Below are 25,304 nucleotides of genomic sequence, written 5' to 3'. Positions count from 1 at the left end.
TCCTACAAAGGAATGAATCTTATGCTCAGTAACTACGTCATTGGGTCAGACAATGAAGCAAAACCTATCACCAGAATTCTGAGGCTGAGAACAGGAGGGACAGTGCTTTGACTGGAAACAGAAAGCAGCAATTTGTCCCTTAGGTTGCTTGTTTCATGTTCATCACAATTATGGTCACCTCCTGGGGAACTTAACCAGCGTGGTGGTGCCTAGTACAGTGGGACTGTTCCTAAATAAAAAGTTTGATTAGAAATCCACTTTGGAAACACTGAAGCTTCATGTCAAATTCTCCCTCACTTAGCCAGACGTGCTCTCGTGACCCAACAACATCAGCTTAACTTAGCTCTGGAGCAGTTGGATTCTCTCGACTATTTTGTGAACTCCAGAAAAATAGTTTATGCAGTGATTTTCAAACCGCTTTCTAAAGTTTCCTAATTTTTTTTCTTTTCTCATTCCTATAGGAAGCATGACAACTGGCTGAGAAGCGTTTTTTGTTTTGTTTTGTTTTGTCTTTTTAAACCCTTACCTTCCATCTTATCATCAATACTGTGATTTGGTTTTAAGGCAGAAGAACAGTAAGGGCTAGGCAATGGGGGTCAAGTGACTTGCCCAGGGTCACACAACTAGGAAAAATGTCTGTGGTCAGGTTTAAACCCAAGACCTCCCCACTCTAGGCTTGATTCTCAATACACTGAAGTATCTAGCTGCCCCTCTGAGAAGCTTTTTATTTATTTTTTAAAATAAAACCCTACCTTCTGTCTTAGAATCAGTACTGTGTATATTGGTTTCAAGATAGAAGAATGGAAAGGGCTAGGCAATAGGGGTTAAGTGACTTGCCCAGGGTCGCACAGCTAGGAAGTGTCTGAGATCAGATTTGAACCCAGTACCTCCCATCTCTAGGCCTGGCTATCAATCCACTGAGCTACCCAGCTGCCCCCTCTGTCAAGCTTTTAAAAAGCATTTTTCTTTTTAGGCACAGAATGGGAAAGAAGGGGTTTCCCACAAATTTAAGAGATGTCCAATTTCTGGACATTTTGAACCCAGGGGAAATTGTTTTGCACATATCCTAGTTTACTCATAAACTAATTCTCAATGCCCTGAAATAGTACAGTTTATTCATGCAAAGATGATAAATGTATTTATTCAACTAGAACATGTTTTTGATTTTGGTTACAAGTAGATTTACAATCTGCTGAACTTTAACGAATCCAATATCTTTGTTTTTGACAGATTATGAGAAGTTAAAAAAATTGAGAGCACAACAGACCACCAATATTTTGGGAAAACAAAAAAAGTTCTTGTGTCTTAGGGACTTTGTGATTTGCAGTATCTAGGGGATATAGAATTCAATCATTTTTAGATAAAAGAAGTGGGGGAATTGAAGCACGACTTTCATCCCAAAGAACCCTGCCTAATATTAGGGTGCCATTTTTTGAGCTCCCACTGGCATCAATTTTTGCTTCCTCTGAGGCTATATTTTTATTACGTTCACAGTTTTATGAAAAGTGATATTTGCTAAAATTGAAAGAAACCTCTCTGCTCATTCTCATGTTTTGTTTTGTTTTTTTTAAATATCTGGCACTAGCCCTTCTGAGGGAACGTAGACCCTTCACATGATGCAGGGATTGGAGGAATCTGACACAGGAGAAGGCAAAGGAGGCATCAAATGGAAACTCCCTCCTCACTGCAGGTGTTCAGTCCTAGCTCAGATCCAGGAGGTTATTCTCTATTCTACAGTATTTGAAAGAAACTTCCCAGGAAGGTATCAGTGTAGCTTACTTTGTAATCCAGTTTAATACATAGGCAGTATTATCCACTTACATTTCTGCCTTTGATTGACTCTAGGAAATGTGGAATGATTATCTAAAACTGTACATGGTAGGGGGTAGCTAGGTGGCTTAATGGATTGAGAGGGAGGTCCTAGGTTCAAATTTGACCTCAGATATTTCCTAGATATGTGACTCTGGGCAAATCACTTAACTCCATACCCCTAGCCCTTGACATTCTTCTGCTATAGAACCAATACTTAGGACTGATTCAAAGACAGAAGATAAGGATTAAAAAAATCTCTACATAGTATGATATTAAATCTTCCTTCAATAAGATTTTTAGAAATCATGGTGAGGGAGATAGATGGTCACTTAAGGTCAAACAATAATCATTTTTATTAATTTATTTTTATTAATCATTCTAAAAAATTGCATCCATTGGTAGAAGTAAGAATCCTAGTTTTCTATCTAGCTTCATTAATGTATTATCTTAATTTATTATTTTGAGAGTTTGAGTCACCCTATTTCTCCTGGACTGAAAGTGTGGTCTCTTCCTTAGGCTGTCTGTTGGCCATCTGCTCTAAGAGTTCTCCATCTTAGTGTCAGACTTAGTGTGGACACCAAATTTTTAGCTCTCCTGTAGCTTAGAACTTCTGAATGCAATCAATCCAACCTCAGTCTCTCCCAGTATCAGAGATTGATTACAGGTGTGTGCAACACCATACCCATCAAAAGATGGGTTACAATCATTATTTTCTTTTTACTGAGGAGAGGGAAAACATAAAATAAAAAAAAACATAAAAAGAGAGGGAAAAACATTAAAAAAATATATGAAAGGATGTGTTTGATACAGTTTGAATTTCCAACCCAAATGGAATTTACTAGATCTACAATTTGTTGAACTTTAAGGAATACTGTATCTTCATTTTTGACAGTTTATTAGAAGTAGGTGAAATCTACAATGTAGTCACAGATGGATTTGACTGGCATAGTTTATGGAGTGCTCAAGCCCACATTCTCTTCCTTTTCAATTTATGGCCCAGATGTTTCTGCTTGTGATTCTGGTAATGATAATGAGTAGCTTTGTAAGGATCATGGGTTCTTTTTCTTTTGGAGAAGCCCATGCAAAAACTCCTCTTTTCATTTCTCGGTCACTTTCTGCCCCAGCTCGTGGACTTCTTTAACAATTATCTCCTTCAGGACTTGAGCTGTGGTCACAATTCTTCAGGTAGGTGGTATAGCAGGTAGTTATCTGGCAAATGGGTTACCTATATAGATAGCTCTCTATCCTGATCAGAATCACATACCAATCAGACTATGCCTACCCAACCAACAGGTACTTTCCTGCCCTCATAATATGATCAAAGAAGTCATTTCCCTATAGAAACTCTGGCTTGTGAGGGTACAAACCAATGATAATGGGACAGAGCTGGAAAATGGGGTCTCATAGTGAATTCTAAGATTAAATTTGGACAGAATGAAAATTGCCATAGTATATTACTATTAACCAAAAACTTCAAAAGGATATATCTGATTCTAAAAGAATTAACAGTATTTTTTAAAACAATAGGCAATCCAACTCTGTTACTCCTTAGAAATACTCAGGAGATTTTCAGAACTAAGAGCTGAGTACCACCACGTGTCATGCTGGAGAATGCTAGGATTCACACAGTTTACAAGGGATGTCTTGTAGGAGTCATCATCTCATTCATTCGATCCATTCAGTGAAAATTTATCAAACAACTATTATGTGCCAAGCACTAGGGAAAATAAGGTTGAAAACAAAATAGTTTGAATTTTCTCACATGTGAATAAATGTAATATCAATTTACTATTAAATAGTAAGTTGAAAGTGTTGCTTTTCTTGCTTTATAGCAAGAATAGTAATTCGGAGTTAAGGTCTAGACTCTGCAGAATACTACATTTTCTTCAGCATTTATCTGTTTACTGGCAATGCCTTTTGTAAACTGAACATTGTGTCCTTAGCCTTGTAGCCAAAGTGTGCCAGTGCTTAGCACAGTGCCTGGCATATAGTAAATGCTTAATAAATATTTGTTGACTTGATTGGAATATTTGTGTGTGTGTGATTATTGAAACTTAATTTAGCAATATAAATAGAAAAAAAGGGCTTACAGGAAGTGGCATTCATTCTTTCTTGTATAAAAGAAAATGGGGGATGGGGATGATTTTGTATAGTTGACAGGAAAAAAAAATCATTCTAGAGAGAAAGGTGGTCTTCCTTGTATCCTCTGAAAACAGTTACACTTTTAAAAGTTGCCATTTAAAAAATCCGAATCATTGTCATGAAGATGCTCAGGAGGTGCCAAATTCATTTTCTAGGTGGCCTATGACCTTGCTAAGATTTTTTAACTTACTCAAATAGACATAATTTAAGGTCAGTTTTGAAGCAACACAAAAGTATCATCTGTTGACTGAAACACTGGATTTCTTTCTACTCACCCTCCCTGTCCGATGACAGGTATTATCTTCACATTTTGTTGTATATTATCCCCATTTTTCTTTTTGGCATAATAAATTCCTTGCCACTCCTATAAATGGAGTTCAAGCATCATTAAATTTTGTATTCAAAACAGAAACCTCAGAACATTTCCTAGTTTGTGTTCCAATTCATTTAACACTACTAAGACACTTAAGGATAAAATGTGATCTAAACCCCAGACACAGTGTTTTCCTTCTTGGCTGGGTTATTGACAAAGGTCGTTGTTCTGCAAGCCTCCTGGGACCACTGGCCCAAAGCAGGACCCTTTGCTGGCTAGATGGACTCACTATATACTAAGTACAGCAGGGTCCTCCACAGAAATACCAACCCTTAGGACATCATTGCCCCAGTCTGCCTCAGGGATCCAGGAGTGATGGCCTCTGCCCCTATCTTTGAAGTCCTCAGACTGGAAGAACAGCAGTATAAGGGAAGGAGTGTGAGATTTAGAGTTCGAAGACTCAAGCCCAAATTGGATTGGATTCCAAGCCCAAGTTTGTCACTAACTATTTGATTGACTATGGCTTAATCACTGAACTCCAATTTCTTCTGATGTCAATTGGGAGATTGGACTACATGACTTCTGATGTTCCTTCATCTATGACCTATGATATTATGACCTCCAAGGATCTTCCTTACTTTAAAATGATGACCCTCTGATCCTGGAGACTAAAAGGAGACTCATCTGCATTCAGCACCTGCTATATGCCCCACACTGAGCTAAGCATGGGGTAGAAAGATAAAAGGGAGAAAAATCTCTTCCTCAAGGAGATTATATTATATAAAAACATGTACATGTGTAAGTATATAAATAATATATACAAAATAATTGGGGGATGGAGTGTACTAGCAGTTGAGAGGGAGACAGGATTAGGAAAGTCTTTATTCAGAAGGTAGCTTTTAAGTTGAGCTTGAAGGAACCAAGATGTGGAATGTCTGGGGGATAGCCGGTTCAAAGACAAAGACTGGAGACCATTTAGATCAAATGTGCCTGAAAGATCCAAGGGACCTTTAGAAGATGGGAGAACTTCTGCCCTTCTGGCATATCAGAAAGAGAAGTTACAGACAAGGATATTCCAATGGGGTGCTGGAAACAGGGAGCAGAGTAGTCATCTGGGTTCTAGGAGGAGTGAGCAAGAATTAGAGTAGGTTGGTATTCTAAGTCAAATGTAGGCAAGAGATCAGAAGCACAGATGGTTCAAATAAGGCAGTTTTCAGGAGACCAGAGAGCAGGTAAGGACTCATCCATCCAGGGACACAACCAAGTAAATTAGAGCTCCAGCAGTTAGAACATAGGATGTGATCCTGATCCTGCTAAGAAAAGTATTTAGTTTAGGGTCTATCAATAAATTTGCCAGGGCAGGAACTGAGGTCAATGTAGAACAGGGAGGCAGCATAGGAAGAGGAGTAGATGGGAAATCAAAGGGCCTGGACTCAAATCCTGGCTCTGTTACCAGCATGACCTTGGATAAGTTGCTATAAATTTTCTGTTTCTTCATCCATAAAATGAAGCAATTATATTAGATGACCTCTGAAGTTTCTTCAAGAACTAATTTATGATCCTATAGATCTGGGTTCAAATTTGGATTCAGACACTAGCTAATATGTGATCCTGGGCAAGTCACTTAACCATATTGGCCTCATTTTTCTCATCTGTAAAATGATCTGGAGAAGGAAATGGCAAACCACTCCCATACCTTTGCCAAGAAGACCCCAAATGGAGTCATGATGAGTCAGACATGCCTGAAATGACTGAAAAACAACGTGCCTGGGTTTATAGTAAAGGGGGTGACTAAAACTGGTTAAGGAAGCAGAAACCTGATCAATGAAAACAAACTAGTGGCAATGGAGGGAAGAAAGGAAGGGACATATACGAGAAGAATAGTAAGGAAGTATAGAAAGATAGCTCTTAGTGACTAGATATAGGAGGTGGAGAAAATAAAGATTCAAAATGACCAGAAAGGTTTGAACTTCTGTGACTAGAAGGATGGTTGTTACAGGTATAGAAATATGGAAGACAAGAATTTTATTCTAGGGGATATGTGATGAGATTAGAAGACAATGATGCCTAGGTTTATAAATTTAAAGTTATACTAGTCTCTTCCCCTTCTCACATCCTCCATATCTAATCAAATGCCAAATCCTGTTAATTCTACCTCTGTGACTCTCAAATCTGCCTCTCTTATTCCACCTACTCTCCCAATTCAAGCTTTAATCACTTATCTTCTGGGTTATTGCAAAAGCCTTGCAATCAACCTCCCTGCTTCCTGTCTCTCTCCTCTTGAATCCATCTGTCATGCATCCCCATAATGCACCTGTTTGCATATGTCACTCCCCTGATCAATAAGACACCTCATTATGGTACCTCAGATCCTGGTCCCACAATAAGACTTTTCCAGCCTTTTTCAATATGTGAGTCCACATGCAGCTAGGACATGCAGTAGACAGTGCTGGTCCTGGAGTCAGGAAGTCCTGAATTCAAAATTGGCTTCAGAACTTACTAGCTGTGGAACTCTGGACAATTAAAATGGGGAGAATAATAGGACTTCCCTCAAAGGATTGTTCTGAGGATGAAATGAGATAATATTTGCAAAAGCATTTAGCACAGTGCATGGCACATAGTAGGGACTTGCTTCCTTTTTCTCTAACTTGGTTCTCTCCTTTTTCCTGGTTATTCATAAAATGGAAAAGAAAAACAAGGTTTTCTGTCCCTTCAGCTTCAAATGTCTTCGCACTTTAGAATCAATGAGTCAACTTCTTGCTTCAAATACTTCCAAGGATCTGTGGTTTCATGGGTCATGGGAAGGTGGGGAGACAATGTGTATTCCTTCCACTAATAGTGAACCCAAGATACTTGTATTTATGCCACTTCATCAGTGGCTATGATCTTAAAAAATTCATCAGTTGGTGACTAACTTTCCTGATGATAAGCCTCTCTGAACTTGGCCCGGCAGGCCAGTAAATGACAGGCACCCCCCAGTCTGTCCATGGGTAGACGAAGACTCTATTTGCAGGTTCTGGCAAGCTCGTGCTCAGCTAATACACATTTCAAGAAACCAAGGTCACAGCCAGGCCCTATAGAGCAGGACTTCAGGGGAGAAAATGAGTCAAGAAATGATGAAAATGGTTTTTATCCCTTGCCAAAAGCTTTTTTTTTTTTGGTTAAAAAAGTTAAATGATCTCATTTCTGTCCTTCCTGAGAAATGCAGGTCGTCATAGGGTGGGTGGCTCTGGAGAAAAGCACTTGTAAAACATAAAGCATTCGATGAATATAAGTGTAAGTGATTGCCATTTGGGTAACTTTCATTGGCAAGTAGACTGATTAGCCTTAACATTCATTATTGATGTCATTATGAAAATGAAAGTAGATGCTTCTTGTCCCACCTACACTTTGCCACTAGAAGCCAGGGAGGTGGCTCAGTGGAGAGAGTGTTGTACTTGGAGTCAGAAGGAATTGAGCAAGAATTCTGACTCGGGCACTTACTGGCTAAGTGATACTGGTTACCTCTTTCAGACTTAGTTTCCTCATCTGTGAAAGGATAACAATAGCACCTTCCTCCCAGGGCAGGGAGGATCAAATGAGATGATATAGATAAAGTACTTTGCAAACCTTCAAATGCATTTAAGTGTTAGCTATTATAATGAAGACAAGGATGATGATGATGATGATGATGATGATGATGATGATGATGATGATGGGCACCAGTGATCACAAATGGAAAGTTGGGAGGGAGTTAGTTGGGTCCAGAATTGAACCAGGAGAACAGAGTGAGCTAGATTGCATTTGGAAAACTATAACATGTTTTCAAGGGTCCCAAGGTACAACTTGAGTCCCAAATCACCCATTGTACTTTGTTTGTTTTTAATAAATACAAACATTCTTCTGGTGATATTATGCAATTACAAAACTTGGAACAGAACTGCCTCCAAAGGTTTAAAGATACAGGAGATCCAAAAAGTTTTGGAAAGATTCACAGTGTACACAGATGGTCATCAGTACATTTACAACCATGACCTATGTGACAGAAGTGAAATAGGGAATACTGTTGAGGAAATATTTGAACAGAAAAGTAAGAAGGGTGGTCATAGAGGCCAATGAGGTGGCTCAGAGGATTGAGAGCCAGGCTTAGAGATGGGAGGCTGTGGGTTCAGATCTAATCTCAGACACTTCCTAGCTGTGTTATCCTGGGCAAATCACTTATTCCCCATTGCTTAGACTTTGCCACTCTTCTGTCTTGGAACCGATACACAATATTGAATCTAAGATAGTAAGCAAGGGTCTAAAAAAAGAAGGATGATCGTGTCATGGGGAGAAGGAATACGAGATAGCCAATTTTAAACACTGTCTTACTATTCACAATATGTAAAAACATCTGGAGAAAAAGTCTCAATATGCTGAACAAAGTCTTTCTGGAGGATTTAAGGGAAAACCTGGAGAAGAATCACATGGGATGAAAGCATGGGAGAAGGAATGGGAAGGGAGTTGTAACCTGTGTTGAGGGAGGGGATAACTACATCAGGGAGATCACAGACCCACTGAAGTAGTCAAGCAGGAAGAGATAATTGCTAGTTGAGATACAGATGGAGAAATGATGGGACATCTCTGTTTTTAGATTGTTAGTTGCGGCCTGAAAATGGTTCACTTTTCCATGGAAAATGTGCCTTATCCCTTTAAAGCAAGGTAGTTTTGCAGGTCAGGCTATAAAAATCTGCAGCACTGTTAAAGGAAAGGTTTAATCAGTAAACTGAAGAATTATAGTTGGAACAAGTTAATCAGTAGACATCTATTAGTTGCTTGATGTCTGAAGAGAGGGAACAAGTTGGAGAAACCTGGAAGCTTGCTTTTGCTTATAAAGCTTCCTCAACTATGAGAGGCTCTTTTCTCATTGAAATCCTAGCTACCTTTTAAGGTCCAGTTTAAATGCAAACTCTTCTACAGGAAGACTTGGGTTCAAATGTGACCTCAGACACTAATTAGTTGTGTGACTCTGGGCAGGTCACATTACCTCTGTGTATTTCAGTTTCTTCAACTATAAAATGTGGATCATCAAACTCCCAGGGTTGTGAGGATCAAGCGAGATAATATGTGTAAAAAACAATTTAGCACAGTGTCTGACGCATAGTAGATGCTTATTATAAATGCTCATTTTGTTCCTCCATTCCAAAAGCCTTCCCTAATTCTACCACAAGCAAGGTCTTCCTTCTCTGAACTGTCACAATATTGTGTGTATCTCAGAGCCCCAACACATACAGCTTTGTAGTAGAGTTGTTAATATACATGTCTTATGTATAGACTAAGCTTCTTGAAGGAAGGCAGGCAGGCAATGGGCTTATTGAGTTTTGCCTGGGAAAGTGGGGGACGGGGAGAGAAGAATCATGAGTCACAAATAAGGAAAGTGGGAAGATGTCGGGAAGATGCTGTTTTCTGCTTTTGACTTTTTGATTTTGAGATGCCACTGAGACATTCCAACAGAAGTGTCTAATAGACCACTGGCAATTCAGGACTGGAGCTGTTCACTGGAGAGCTTAGAGTTGGACATATAGACCCAGATTAGTCTATATAGAGTAGGTGCCTATTGAGCCCTGAGGTGGGAGGTGATGGAAGAGTGTATAAGACTTACCTTTCCTATCTTTATGCATGAATTAATAGTATCCAAGAAATCAGCTTTTTTTTCATTTAGAGGCACTTCTGTTAACTCCTTCCCTAGAAGTTCACCTGTTTGATAGCCCATCGCTGTTTCAAATGCTGGATTTACATACTGCCAAAAGAAAGAGAAACTTGTCAAAATTATGCTGAAAAAGAAGGCAAAGTTCCTGAAGTCAGAACTTGAGAGTCTGTCCTTGACCACTGCCTTCTTTGCCAAGGCATTTTATTTGTCCAAATTCAAAGGCCATACGTATCATCACATTCCTCAAAGAGACTGAGGACAAAACCAGAAGGGGGAATAAAGCTCCACCTAGAGAAAAGTTCCATATTGGGGCTTCCAGGGGACTTCAATTCTCAGTTTCTCTGAACTTTGGAGCTTGCAAAACTCCAGCCCCTTATCTGTCTGTTCCCCAGTTCTTCCATTTTTGAAATGGAGGAACAAAGGGAAGATAGGAAATACAAAGTCTGTTGCAATATGATTTCCTGATGGTATAAATCTTCAAACTGGAGGACAGGTGAGATCAGTCAAACAGAACACTATGACAGTAGGGTGGCAAAATGGGGAATGTATATTGTCTACAACAACACGATGACCTAAAAGTATTTATGGAAGACTTATATAAGTCCAGGGCACTGGCTTTATGGGTACGGGAGAGGGGGTGGTCACTACTTATGGAAGAGATGGAGTGAGGTGGGGGAAGAATAGGGAACTTTATGGGGATAACAGAATTCTAGTTCTCTCATCCCTACCACTTTTTTCCAAACCCTTACCTTCTGTTTTAGAATCAATACTAAATATCTGCTCCAAGACAAAAGAGTGGTGAAGGCTAGTTAATTGGGGTTAAGTGACTTGCCTAAGGTCACACAGCTAGGCAGTGTTGGAGGTCAGATTTAAAGCCAGGTCCTTCTGACTCTAGGCCTGGTGCTCTATCCATTGAGCCACCTAGCTGCTCCATCCCCTACCATTCTTAGAGGTGACTCAGAATTTTGGACTCAACTGAATCTTCTTAAAACTTTTCAAATTGGTCCTGAGCTTTAAAGAGGAGACCAGAAACATTTTTCTTTCTGCATTTCATTAACTTTTTGTGTGTGTCATGTATCCTTTTCAAGGTCTGAGAAAGCCTAAACAGCCCTTCTCAGAGTAATGTTTTTAAGCATATGAAATAAAACATATAAAAATTACAAAGAAAACCAATTATATTGAAATAGGGCTATCAAAAAAAATTTTTAAACACGTTCATGCACTCTTGGTTAAAGATTCCTGCTATAGTGAAATATTCCAAGGACAGAAACCTCATGTGCTGACTCACTGACCCAACTAACCTGTCCGGCAAGGACAGTAAAGGAGGACACGAGGGCTGAGAAGCATGTTAAAAGAGGACCATGCTCTAAATCAAAGCTTTGGACACAGAATTATTATGATAGCAGCACTATCCAAGGAAAAAGGTCACAAATCTTGCTCTAACAAGATATTTGAGGGGAATGAACTTCGGCCAAGAAGCAAAGAAGGGAGTCCTTAAAGGAGGGGTACACTTCTCCAGAGCAGTTTGCTCTCTGTCTCTCTGTCTGTCTGTCTGTCTGTCTGTCTGTCTGTCTGTCTGTCTCTTTCTCTTTCTCTCTCTCAAAATTAGTTTTAATTTTTCAGAGTGTTTTGAGACTTGGAGTTGCTCATAAACTGACTGAAAAAAAGTATGATTTGGTAACATGATGGGATAGAAAGGGATGTAGCTCAGATATGGGGTCAGAAGACTTATACTCAGATTCCAGTGCACTTATAACTGTATAACATTAGTTATTGTTCATTCTCAGTCACGTCCAACTCTTCAGGACTCCATTTGGGATTTTCTTGGTAAAGATTCTGGAATGGTTTGCCATTTCCTTCTCCAGCTCATTTTTATGGATGAGGAAACTGAGGCCAACAGGATTAAGTGATTTGCCCAGGATCACACAGCTAGTAAGTGTCTGAGACTGGATTTCAAAGCAAGACCTGTGAGGTAGCTAGATAGTGGATAGAGTGCCAGGCTTGGAATTGGGAGGACCTGGGTTCAAATTTGAATTGAGACTCTTCCTAGCTATGTCTCTCTGGGCAAGCCACCTAACTCCAATTTTTTTTCTCTTAGAACTGATACTAAGACAGAAGGTAAGTAAGGGTTTAAAAAAGAAAACAAGAAGTGATTAGAATAGATATACAAAGCTGTAAGGGGAAATGAGTCTTCTGGACTCCAGGTCTGATGCTCTATCCATTGCACTTCCTAGATGAAGCACTTAAAGCTCTCAGCACCTCATTGCCTCCCCTGTAAACCATAGATGATAATGCTTCTATCACTGATATCTTTGCAGTGTAATAAGGATTGAATGACATTCCATATGTAAGGTACTTTTTACTTATAAACAAAAATACTACTTAAATGCGATTACATATATATGATACATATATAGTACATACATATAACAGATACAGCACACATATATAATACACACAATATATAGTATATGTAATATACACATATTATACAGCACACACATAATGTATATAGTGTTATATAGCACACACATATACACATATAACACATATACTATAGTATACATATAGTATGTCCATTTATAGTACATATATGTATAGTACACAGATATATAAACACATGCATATGTAGGCAAATTACAGGGCTTGTTTCCAGGACATATTCAGAGCTACAAATGAGATGATTAAATTTATTTTTTTAAAGAGAGCAAAATATCTTCAGAGAATTTGGTAGCTCCCAAAGTTGCCATTAAAAGATCTACTAGACCTCTTTATAGAAATGATATTTGATTTAAATGAAATATTTTATCTGATATAACTTTCTTATTTCCTGGATCTTAGAGATTAATAATAATAATTGCATAGGTTTTCAACTTCTGAAATATCCAAAGCAAAATAACAACTAGCCCTCTCATTCCCCTTCACAAAGAAAAAGGAAAAATTAGCATCATTTGCTCTAAACCAAAAATGTAAATTTCTAACCTTTAGAAAAAAGTTTGTCACAAACCTGGATGATGTGATCTTCACTTTTAATTTCAATGGCTTCTTGACTTTTCTCTAATGCTGTAAATATTGAATTGCAAGCCCTTTGTGGGTAAAAAACAAGAACTTATTAGAAAAGATGTAGCTGCACAGTGTTTTTAAGTGGAAATCAACAGGACTGCTTTTATGAGCTTTAAAAAAGAAGTCTTTGAGGGGCACTAAAAAGTTCTGATTATTAAAAACACCTCTTTATACCTCCCACAACTTTCATTTGCAATGCTCCTTTAAAAGACTCAGGTTCACTGCAACTGGTCCCAGCCCTGTCATTTAGAAGAGGTCAATGCATTAACAAGGATAATTAGCTGTGTGTTCTTAGACAAAGTATTTAACCTCTCTGGTCTTAGCTTCTTCATCTGTAAAAGGAAACAATTATATTAGGGGCTCAATAATATCTTCAAGTCCCTTTGGGTTCTAAATGAATAAAATTATGGACTCTAAATATGACTTTTAAAACTTAAGACAGAAAGAACAAATAGTTAATTTTTTTTCTTTAACTGATAAAGGCAAGCCTCTATTAGGAGTAGAGTAGGAGGCGATTTATGAATTGGGTGTGAAATTAAAATAGAAGACCTTTGGAGTCCCTTCCAACCCTAGGATACTAATAATTCTATAAATGCTGATTTTTTTCATTCAAAATTCATTCTGATTTCATATTTCCCATTCACAGGGAGAGAAATAGAGAATGGAAAACTTCTTGTCCTTGCATATTCTTGCTTATCTCTCAATCGCCAGATCTGGTGGTCTTTCTATCCCCCCACCCTTTTGTTGTTGTTGTTTTTGACCTATCTGCTACATTTACTCCAGTTGATTCTCTTTGGATCCTCTTTCTTTTCTATGTCTTCATGACTTGACCATCTCCCGGTTCCTCTCATATCTGTCTGAACACTCTTCCTCAGTTTTTTTTTCTTTTTCTTATTGGCGCAGTTCCACATTGCATCCCTTAAAACAGTAGATGTTTCCCTAAGATTCTATCCTAGGTCCTTTTCTTTTCCTTTTGCTCTCTCTCGATAATCTCATCATATCCCATAGATTTAACTATTATCTCTTAGCAGATGATGCCCAGAGCTACATAGAGGCTTAGTGCAGTTTTAAATAGGTTTAAATAAATTAAAACTGCATTAAAATTTGGGGGAAACCCTGTATATCCAGCGCCAGTCACATTCTGAGTTTCAATCCCATATCACCAACTGCCGATTGGATAATTCAAACTAGACATCTCAGAGGCACCTTAAACTCAGTCTATCTAAAACCAAACTCCTTATTTCTTCCCTTAAACCCTCCAATCTTTCAAATTTCCCTATTTCTTTCAAAGACACCACCCCTGCCCTCCCCATCTCTCACCACTTTCTCTTACCTTATGCTTTTAATCAGTTGCCAAATCTGGCCATTTCTACCCTTTAGCTTCTCTCATGTCCAATCCCTAGTCTCCAATCACTCTGCTACCATCTTATTTCAGTCTTTCAATACTTACATTACTGATTGTATCAATCTCCTCACTGATCTTCCTGCCTCAAGTCTCTCACCCATCCAGTCTATCCTATGTACTGCTTACAAAGTAATGATCCTTAAACAGTGATTTGACCATGTGACTCCTCTATTTGACAAACTCCAGTGGCTTCCTAATGCTTCTAGGATAAAATACAAACTTCTATATTTAGCTTTGAAAGCCCTAACCTGATCCCAACCTAGCGTGCCAAGTTCATTGGTCATTCCTGCTGCTCATGCATTCTGTGATCCAGAGAAATTGGCTTTCTCTCTATTTTTCACACACTAAACTCCATCTACCATGGCTGTTCCTCCATGCCTGTAAAGCATTTCTTCCTAAGTGCTTTATAGAGTCCCTCTCTTCCCAAGATCCAGCTCAGGCATCATCTATATGATTCCTTTTCTGATCCCCCCAACTGCTAAAGCATTTCCTCCCAAACTACTTTGTACTTAACTATTTCATATATATTAGTATGTATTAACTTTCTATATATTTTTATAGGTACTTGCTATCTCTTCCATTAGCATGTAAGCTCTTGAAGAATAGGAATTCTCTGTCTCTCCCTCTCTCTTGCTCTCTCTCTGTCTCTGTTTCTGGCTCTCCTTGAATTCCCGAATTCCTAGCATAGTATTTGGCAAATAGTAAGTACTTAAAGAGTATTTATTAATTGATTGATTTTGGGGGGGGGGTGAAGAACTAACCACTCCAGGCCCTTAATTTCTAATCTCTAAAGTGACAAAGTTGAGCAAGACATTCTCTCTTCCAGCTCTAATAGTCTACATGAGAAAGTTTTGCATTTGTTTTTTTTTCACCCTCAAATAATTAACCTAAGTTTTGATAAAGCTTGGCTGTAGACTAATTTTTACTTTCTTCCAAATGTAGTCCATTATATTCATTTTTTTACTCTTTAACAACCAGAAAGACTATATGGATCTATCTTCTGATTGAACCTGGAGGTTTAGTGACAGAACAGTTAAAGAAATGAGAGAAGTCACAATTATTCTTTTATTTTTTTAAACCTTTACCTTCCAACTTAGAATTGAGGTAAAGTAAAGGTTCCAAGGCAGAAGATCAGGCAACTGGGGTTAAGGGACTTGCTCAAGGTCACATAGTTAGGAAGTATCTGAGATCAGATTTGAAACCAGGACTCTCTATCCACTGAACCACCTAGCTGCCCCAATATATTCTTTTTAAAGTATTTAGCAACTGGAAATAGTCTATGGATCTATCCTATGATTGAACTTGGAGGTTAGTGCTGGAATAGAAAGAGAAATAAAGGTCACAATTTTATTCTTGATAATGGACCTCGCTTGAGGGGGTAGAGCCAAGAAGAACAGGTACTCAAGAAATTCCTGTTAGATTGGATTGGAGCCAGGACCCACACACGTATTATTCTAATCTGTGGCAAGAGATCCTCAATGACCAGACTCTGAGGTCACTTAACCTATTTGCCTCAGTTTCCTCATTTGTAAAATGGGGTTATAATAGGACACACCTTACAGGATTTTTGTGTGGATCAAATGTGAAAAAAGACTTAGCATAGTCCCTGGCAGATAGAAGGCACTATATAAATGCTTATTCCCTTCCCTTCCCCTTCAAGGATAGAGAAGCTCTGCCAACCATCTCATATTGGTGGTATTAAATTAAAGCCTCTCAGCCAGTAGACCAATTACTATATATTTTTAACTTTATTTTTTGCAGTGACAACTGAGGATGCAGGTTCTGGATTGTTTTTCCAGGAGTGTTGATGGGTTTCCTGAGCCATCTACTCTCTACTGGCAGAATCCTACTGGCATGCATTGATGAGGTGATTGTCTGGGGCTCATAGGGCAGCCTGTGGCCAGGAAACAGAGTTTCCTTTTTGCTGGGTTAACTGGATTATATGGTGATTGAAACTGTAATCTTGCCCTCTTGAGTCTCATTCCCTGATCAATGCTGTTAAATGACATGGCTTCATATTTCTACATGCCTAAGGGATAATTCCATCAAAGGGCTTGGACCTGTAGGACCATCAATGGTTTAGAGGTCTAATTTTTGCCTTTAAATCAAATAGAAATCATCTGCTGTAAATTTAACTGTTTCCTCAAGCTACTTAACAGCATTGATTAGAAGCACTATGGTGCAGGGGAAAGAATTTTGGTTTTAGACTCAGGGAACTTGGATTTTAATCCTGCTTTTGCCACTTACTATCTTGAACAAATAACGTTAATCTCACTGAATCTCAGCTTCCACATTTGTATGATGAGGAGGTTAGATGAGACAACCTTCAAATTCATTTCCAGTTTGGGGTCTATGATCCTTTGTGTTATATGTTATCAGTGGTCCTCTTGGACCCAGCAGGAAAGGAGAAACTCTGCCTGGGGGGTTATGGCCAAAGCCCAATTTAACATGGCAACCAGAGCATGGCTACTAGTAGCATGCTCATATAAATGAACTGAATTGGATCTATGAAGTACATCCCTAAGTTTATTTAATTGAATTCTGTGGATTGCTGATTCCTGCCAACTGACTTCAGTCAGACACTCTCTTAAAAAATACTCTCTTAAGTACCCGGTCATCTAAAACATAGTGAAAAAGTGTTGGATTGGAGGAAACATTGAAAGAATATTGAATTTTGCATCAAGAGACCTGTATTTGACTCTCAGTAGTGACAGTAACTAATTGTGTTAGCCTAGCCAGTTGCTAAACTTGAGTTTGCTAATCTGTAAACTGGGCATATTAAGTCTTACCAACCTCCCAGGACCCTGCAAGGAAAGAGCTTTTTAAAATTAAGTCATATGAGAATGTGAGTTATGATTATTGCTGTTCTCAAGTAGCAGCAGGTTCATGACCAATCTTAGGTTGCCCCAGGCTGTCATCGAAGCATTTATAGCTACTCTTTAAGCATACAATCACTTAGGTGTCCACCTAATGGTTATTTTGGCCGGACCATCTAGTGAGAATGCCCTGGCTATTCTATACAGGCAGCAAAAGTTGGCAGAGGCAATTTGGATGGCCAGGCATTTATTACTCTCCAGTTCCACAAATAATGAGTCAATTATAGCTACAAAGTCACCCTCACTGCATCATTCTACCCTGACATGCTTATTCAAAGTGACAGAATTACCTTAGTTTAAGTTGAGATCGCACCTCGCCAAATTCCAGCTGAATTAGTTCATTGTAACAGGCCATGATATTGGAGTTCTCTATGTATCTCTATAAACAGAAAGGCAGGAATCACTTTAGTTTTAATGTGTTTCTGTAAATAATTACAGTATCTTAACCAAAAGGAATTAAGTCTTCCTAATACATCTCTTTGGACAGAGCTAGAAGTTAGAAAGCTTGCTAAAAAGCTTCTGGCAAAAAGCTCCAAGGTGTTTCATTATATTCAGCAAGAATGGTGGAGAAAAAACATTTTTCAAAAGAAAGTTCCAAGTCTTAAATTTCTTAGTAAAAAAATCAGTAATTCTAAGTCTGAATATCTTTAGAAGCCTTATCAGTATCCTCATGGTCAAAGAAGTTCATGCTGTGTTTATATTATTACAAAAGACTGAAATCTTGAGTAGAAAAAATACCTTATAATTAATTATTTAAGCTCCTGTTTACGTTTTATTGTCAAGGTTAATTCTTTATTGAAAGACAATCCTTTGCCTTCCTTAAATAAAAATGTTAAAAACCATATACCTCATGTCCATTAGTAAGTTGCAATGTGCTTGAATTTCCCCAAAGGTTGCATTTCATAGTATAGACTTTGGCTTACTTCACTAAATCCTCATTTAAACAGTCCACTTATTATTTTTCATGGGAGGAAAATAAATCTCATTCCTTGCTAAGGATGTTAATTTGCTTTTAGCCATAACATTTCTTGGGCACAAATATTTTAGGGAGACCAAAACAATTCACTAAGTTCCCAGTAAGTCTTAACCCTTGAAAAATGTCCATTAAACTGTTTCACAAAGTCATCTTGGAAGTCACTGCATTCTTTGTAGTCACTCTTTTTATCCCATTTGGAGCATTTGGTAAGATTATAAAAATATACTGGACAACATTTATTAAACCTTGTCTTTGGGGTACATTTTTTTTGGTTTGGCCACATTGATTGAATGGACAGGTAATTAACTCATAGGTCCAACTCTATTTGGAGTCAGGAAGACCTGAGTTCAAATCTAGCCTCAATCACTTATTAGCTATAAACCCTGGGCAAGTCCCTTAACCTCTGTTTGTCTCAGTTTCCTTACCTGTAAAAAGAAAGCAATAATAATAGTAGTAATAATATCTATTTCCAGTGTTATTGTGAGGATCGAATGAGATAATATTTGTAAAGAACTTAGAAAATCTTAAAACGTGTGTCAGCTACTACTACTATTACTACTACTATACTACTACTACTACTATCTCTACTACTATTACTACTACTACTACTACTACTACTACTACTACTACCTCTACTACTATTACTACTACTACTACTACAACTATTACTACTACTACTATTACTACCACCACCACTACTACTACTATTATTACTCTTCCTCCTCCTCTCATCCTTGGATCCACTATCATCTTGGTAGACCATCTGTTCTGCCACTATTACCCAAGGTCCTTTGGGCCTTGCCATCTGTCCTGTTATTCTCCTTGCCAAAACCCAAGTACCAATTGGCCTTTCCATCTGCCATGAACTAAACCCTTCTTTATATGCTCTCCCTTCTGGTTAAAAATGTGAGCTCCTTGAGAGAGGGTACAGTCTCACCTATTTGTTTTCTCATCATTTAGCACCGCTTTCCACATAGTAAGCATTCATCTGTGCTATTTTCCATCTCATTCCATGTTCTCTTCTACTCTCCATTTGCTCCTACCTAAATGTCTCTCCTGAATATCCCCAAAGCCATCAAAAGCCCCATATTTGAAATACACCAGCAGTAGGCAGCATGGACACCCGTGCCTTTAAATTAATTGTGAAGTATAAAGACAGGAAGAGCTATTACAAGAATAGTAAAAATTCATCAGTTGCCAAAACAGTGATGACGAGCAGGTGGTTAGCCACTTCTGCCTAATGTCTCATGTGACAGTCAATGCTGACTGTGTGGCCAACTTCATACTGATGTGGTTGAGGAACCCATTCATTGCCCAGTGCTTGGCTCAAAGAGATGGTCTGAGAGTAGCTAGACAATTCAGCCAACCTACATGCAAAAGCAGAGCTGACTTGTCATCAAAAGGCAGGGGAGACCTCTGTGCTTCAGATAAGAGGGTGACTGTACAAGTCTCCCCAGTAATGGGGAATGGACAAAAGAGTTCTGACTCCAAAAGGGGGCCCAATTGAGAAGAGCAAAATTCTGCTCCTTCCTTGCTGAAATGAGCTGTCTCCATAGACACTGCATCCCCTCTGCCCAGGACTGCTCTCAGGGAGGGAACTGCACAAAGGAAGAAGAACATGTGTTTTCATGATCAAAGACATGGCCATCCATACAATCTATTGGCTTTCTCACCAAGCCATGATGTCTTAGACTTGTGAAGACTGATGCATGTGTGCTCCTCTGTCTCTCTGTCTGTCTGTCCCTCCTTCTCTCTCTCTCTCTCTCTCTCACGCACACAGAATTAGAAATGGTTCTAAACAGTTTTGTATGAAGTCATGCATTTCTTTATCCTCTGTATATAGATGGGTTTTTTCTCTATGCTTTGATACCTAAGTGATGATACTTCTGCCTTAGACTCTGAGAGCATCAAGGTGGTTGTCCTTTACACTAGCTGCTTCCCATGCCTGGAGCACACTCATTTCTCACCTCTCCCCTTCCAACAGCCCACTTCAGGGGTATACTGGAGCTATCTCCTGAAGTTGATTGTTAAATTTCTAAAGTGAGCATTTGTACCTCAGAAATCAGTCAGCCACTACAAATTAGGGCTCAGTGTATTGTTTTGTGGATTGTGTAGTCTTGAGAAGGTGGGAGGGGCTGTTAATAATACAAATTAAACATAAAAGTGTGTGGTGCTTTTCAGAGAGTAGAGAGTTAAACATTTACCAAAACACCCCTGCCTAGCTTCCTTCAGAACTCTGCTCAAGTACCACCACCTACTCCAGGAGATCTTTCCTGATCTTGTCCCTGCCCCTAACTACCTTATACAAATTACTTTGCATTTATTTTTTATATTTTTGCATAGATTTTCAGGTGTACATCTTCTCTCTACTGTCTTCTCTAATAAACTCCTTGAGGGCAAGAATGATATCATTTTTTGTCTTTGTATCTCCAGAACCTAGCACAATTCTTGGCACATACCACAGGCATCAGAAATGCCTGTTTACTGATTGGCTGCCTGTTGGTGTTGAATGTTCAAATTCAAATTCCACCTCTAACACATGCATGCATGCACACACACACACAAGCTAGATGAATAAGGACAAGTTACTTAACTTCTTTGAGCCTTAGTTTCCTCATCTATAAAATGGGATTAATTATACCTTTTGTGCCTTCCTCAAAGGAAAGTATTATGAGTTCTAAGGAGATGACATATGTTAAGAGCTTTGCAAAGCTTATTTTGTTGTTCAATTGTTTTAGCCATGTCTGACTCTTCATGACCATATTTGAGGTTTTCTTGGCAAAGATACTGGGATGGTTTGCCATTTTCATCTCCAGCTCATTTTACAGATCAGGAAACTGAAGTCAACAGAGGCAAGTGACTTGTCCAGAGCCACACAGCTAGCAAGTGTCTGAGGTTGGTTTTGAACTCAGATTTCTCTGACTTCAGATACCACACTCTATCCACTGTGACACTTATGAGCAAAGCTTATAGTGAGTGCTATGTTTATGTTTATAGTTAATATTATTGTTGCTATTATAGAAACTTTGTGAAGAATGATAATGGCCATTTGAAAAGCATCTTGTGCTGTCTGTATGGGAGACTTTCCCTCAGGCAGACATAGAAAAGAGATCCCAGTAGAAAACTCCCTAGAAGAATCAAATCTACATGATTAGGGAATGGATTACTCTGGTTCACTGGAATTCCTGTTGGACTGAATTCAGGTCAACAAAAGCCATTCAGAGCAAGGACACCGTGCAAGCCTGGGCTCTAAACTCTTACTCCAGAACACTCCTGCAGGTGTTTAGAGTTGTTTTGGTGGTTCTCTTAGTTCATATGCTTTAAGAAACGCAGCCAGTTATCAGTCACAGGTAACCCAGATCATACTGTATGTCAAGAGCCTTTGAAAAAGTTCTTATAAAGATAATGAAGTTAAAATTAACTCAAATGACCTTAGCTGAGCAAAATAAGCCTAGAGGGAAAAAGAAAATATTTTCCCCAAACCCACAGGTTGAAAGCAGAAACCTTAAAAGGCCATGAGAAATGATGGGTATTTACAAAATAAAGGTGGTTTAAAAATATAGGCCAGAAGCAGCTGTTTTGAAGAATATTGGCACATCAGGAAGCATTTGTTAAAGCTTTATCATAAAAGCATTTGTTAGAGGTTCTTTACCTTTTTTTTTTTTATCCTTACATTCCATCTTGTATTGGTTCCAAGACAGAAGAGTGGTAGGGGCTAGGCAATTGGGGTTAACTGATTTGCCCAGGGTCACATAGCTAGGAAATGACTAAGTTCAGATTTGAACCAGGGATCTCTCATCTCTAGGTTCTTAATCTTTTTAGTGTTATAATCAAATGAGATAACATATGTAAAGTTCTTTGGAAAATAATAAAGGACCGCATAATATTAACCGTTGTTAGCTATCATGGATTTCTTTGGTCTGATAAAGTCTATGGAGCCCTTCTCAGAATAATGTTCTTAAATGAATAAAATAAAAGGCTTATAATGGGAACCAATTACATTGAAAGTTATACAAACATTAATATTAAAATACTTTAAAAAAGAAACAAAGTTAAGAGCTGCTGAGCTAAAGTAACTAGGGACGAAACTGTAGAGCTCAAATTGTCTCTGAAAATCTTAGAGTCAAATAAACCAAGATTCACTCCAGGCTGAATCTCTTTGCACCCCACTCTCTGCCACCCCCCCAATCCCCACCCTTAGCTCCCACCAGGATTAAATCTACAGAGGTAAAAGGCAATGAGGCTTCAATGTTTGCAAACTTCTGGATGAAGCAGATTTTTATCTTTGGGTTAGTCTAACTCTAACCTCCATTACACAGATTTACTGTACTTGCTAAGGCTTGATGAGCTGTAGATTGGAAGTTCCTACCCTTGCACAGCAGACTTCATGATCCATGACTAAAACACCCAGAGTCCCTTTCAACAACTTCTGAAGCTCTTTTCTTTTGTCTGAAGACTTTAACTCAGATCTTTGGCTCTCTGGGGTGTGCCTGCTTACCGGGACATCTGGCTTGTAATTTTTAGTGTCAGACTCTTGAGGGAAAAGGACTGGGTAAGGATTAGTTACCTGGACTATTACTATATCATTAAATTGGATTGGTCTTAAGTCCTATATTCACAAAAGTAATAAGTACAACAAAGCACTCCACACAATAATATTTAATTAAAGTATCCCATTAAGGAAGGTTTTCATCATACTCAGATACATTTACAGTAATTACTTTAGGGGAATTTTAAAAGAAAACATAAACCATTTGCTAAAACCCATTTTAAATCCTCATCAGGAGCAGGATTCTTTAAGGTCATTAACATCCAAAACCTTCCTTGACTACTTAATCCACTAGAAAGATTTCTCACAACTAAGCAGCAGTAGTAGTTTTGTTGTTTGAGTTGTTCCATCTTACCTTTCTCTTTGTAACCCCATATGGGGTTTTCTTAAAGATACTAGAGTAGTGGGATGGGTAGGTGGCTCAGTGGATGGAGAGCCAGGCTTGGAGACAGGATATCCTGGGTTCAAATCTAGACTCATACACTTCCTAGCTGTGTTACCCTGGCCAAGTTACTTAACCCTAATTGTCTTGCTTTTACCATTCTTTTGCCTTGGAACCAATATTTAATATTGGTTACAAGAAAGAAGGTAAGGGGTTTTTAAAAAAAGATACTGCAGTGGTTTGCCATTGCCTTCTCTAGCTCATTTTACAGAGGAGGTAACTGAGGCAAACAAGGTTTGAACTCAGAATGATGAGTCTTCCTCATTCTAAGCCCAGTGCCCTTATCTACTGGACCACCTAGTTGTGGTGTAGCAGCAGCAGCAACAGCTAGCATTTATATAGTGTTTTAAGGTTTGCAAAGCACTTTAGATATGATACTTCATTTGAGCCTCACAATAACACTAAATGAATGTCTGGGGCAGGATCAGAACTCATTTCTTCCTAACTAACTCCAAGTCTAGTTCTCAACCCACTACCTTACCTAATATCCAACCTCTAATAATTAATCAGAGATATGAAAATAAAATTAACTTCAAGGTGCCAATTTATATCCACCCAATTTGCAAAAAAAAAAAAAAAAGAAACAGTAATTTAATGTTGATGCAAAATAGGCATCCCATTACCTTTTGAGGGAGCCAGACCTTGGGCTAATTTTTTTTGGAAACCTCTGTGGAGACATGCAGTTGGTGGCATCAAATGGATCTTACTTTTTGACCAAATAATCTCATAACTACTACTTTATCCTAAGGGTTTTTTTTTAAAGATCCATCTGTAGAAACATATTTGTGGTGCCTTTATTTCTAAGTGGGAAAAAATGGAAACAACCTCTTTGTTCAACCTTTGTGGGACTGTTTGGACAAAGTATGGAAGGATAGTATTACAGAGGTTTGAGAAAAACTTAATATCTGAAAAACAGAAAGAAATGTGTAGTATTTTCTATGAGTTGATACAAAATGAAGGAGGCTGAATCAAACAAATATCTACCACCCTGCCTACAATTATGTATTTTTAAAACTGTCCACAGAGATTTGTACGTGCATAAAAGGAAAAGCGATTGCAAAGGGACCCGGAGAAAATGTGTAGATATTTCTATTGTTTTGTTAAACTTTACATATTTTTCTTAAAAAAAAAGGATACACATACAAATATATTTTGCTTTATGTCTATCTGTATTTAGAACCCTAGTCTTTATTTTGTTCACTTGTGATTTGTACTTGTTGACACTGTTAGGGAGTTTATAATAAAAGTTATTTATGCAATTTCTTCTTATGATATTATAACTTCAGTGAGAAAGATGCCTTTACATACCCTTGTAAAACCAGCAGCAATGAGGGGCATAATAGATGTTTCTTCACGGTCCCCCCTTTAAAAGAAAATGACAAAGATAAGATACTAGTATTAGTTATCTTTCATATCTACTTATAATCTTAAATAATGCTACTCTTTCTAATAAGAGAAGAGTGATGTCTAGAGGAATCAGAATTAAACAAGACCATCCTGCCTCTCAATTTGTATTTTAAAGCCTTAAAATTTTTTTGGAGTTCTTTTCTTTCAACATTTTTTTACAGCACATAATGATGCTTCAAAACATAAAAATTATATTAGCCAGTTTCACTACAAACATACTGCAAATATCTTAACTTGAACATTCTCCCTTTGTTTTTCTATTCAGTCACTATTATTAAAAATTATTTAGCTAAAAAACAGCATCCTAATGATAAGAAGCACAGTTCTATTTCTAAAAATCAAAAAGCTATATAATATTTACTTAAATGTTCAATCACATATTTTTCTTTTTAACCTATCCCCACATTTTTATGATGGAAGGACACGAATACTTTTTCTTACCTATTATTGCTTCCTCTCCTTGCCCCCCAATGTGTGTCCCCCATCAGACTGGAAGCTCCTATAAGGGCAGGGACCAGACCATGTTCTTTATATCTTTTCTATTCATCCAATTGTCTAGTATAGGATTAGCTGGGCATCTAGTAGGTGACTAATAAGTCTTTGTTGATTCAATTTTGCCTTCTGAGAAAAGAAGCTTCACAATGGTCTTGG

The 25,304-nt window shown here is 38.2% G+C and overlaps 1 protein-coding gene across 3 annotated transcripts in view; it reads right to left on the bottom strand.

Moving 5' to 3' along the window:
• The window catches only part of PDE8A (phosphodiesterase 8A), a 275,867-nt gene that overhangs the window by 59,786 nt on the left and 190,777 nt on the right, over window positions 1-25,304 (bottom strand). For all 3 annotated transcript variants that reach the window (XM_007479228.3, XM_016424524.2, XM_007479229.3), the window contains exons 5-9: window positions 24,555-24,609; window positions 17,570-17,658; window positions 12,943-13,021; window positions 9,888-10,025; window positions 4,230-4,318 (exon numbers count right to left, since the gene is read on the bottom strand). In XM_007479228.3, the coding sequence (XP_007479290.1) occupies window positions 4,230-4,318; window positions 9,888-10,025; window positions 12,943-13,021; window positions 17,570-17,658; window positions 24,555-24,609 (450 nt within the window). The remainder of the gene's footprint in view (window positions 1-4,229; window positions 4,319-9,887; window positions 10,026-12,942; window positions 13,022-17,569; window positions 17,659-24,554; window positions 24,610-25,304) is intronic.

This window comes from Monodelphis domestica, chromosome 1, assembly GCF_027887165.1.
Source record: "Monodelphis domestica isolate mMonDom1 chromosome 1, mMonDom1.pri, whole genome shotgun sequence".
Lineage (NCBI taxonomy): Eukaryota > Metazoa > Chordata > Mammalia > Didelphimorphia > Didelphidae > Monodelphis > Monodelphis domestica.
This window is presented reverse-complemented; position numbering and strand designations above follow the sequence as displayed.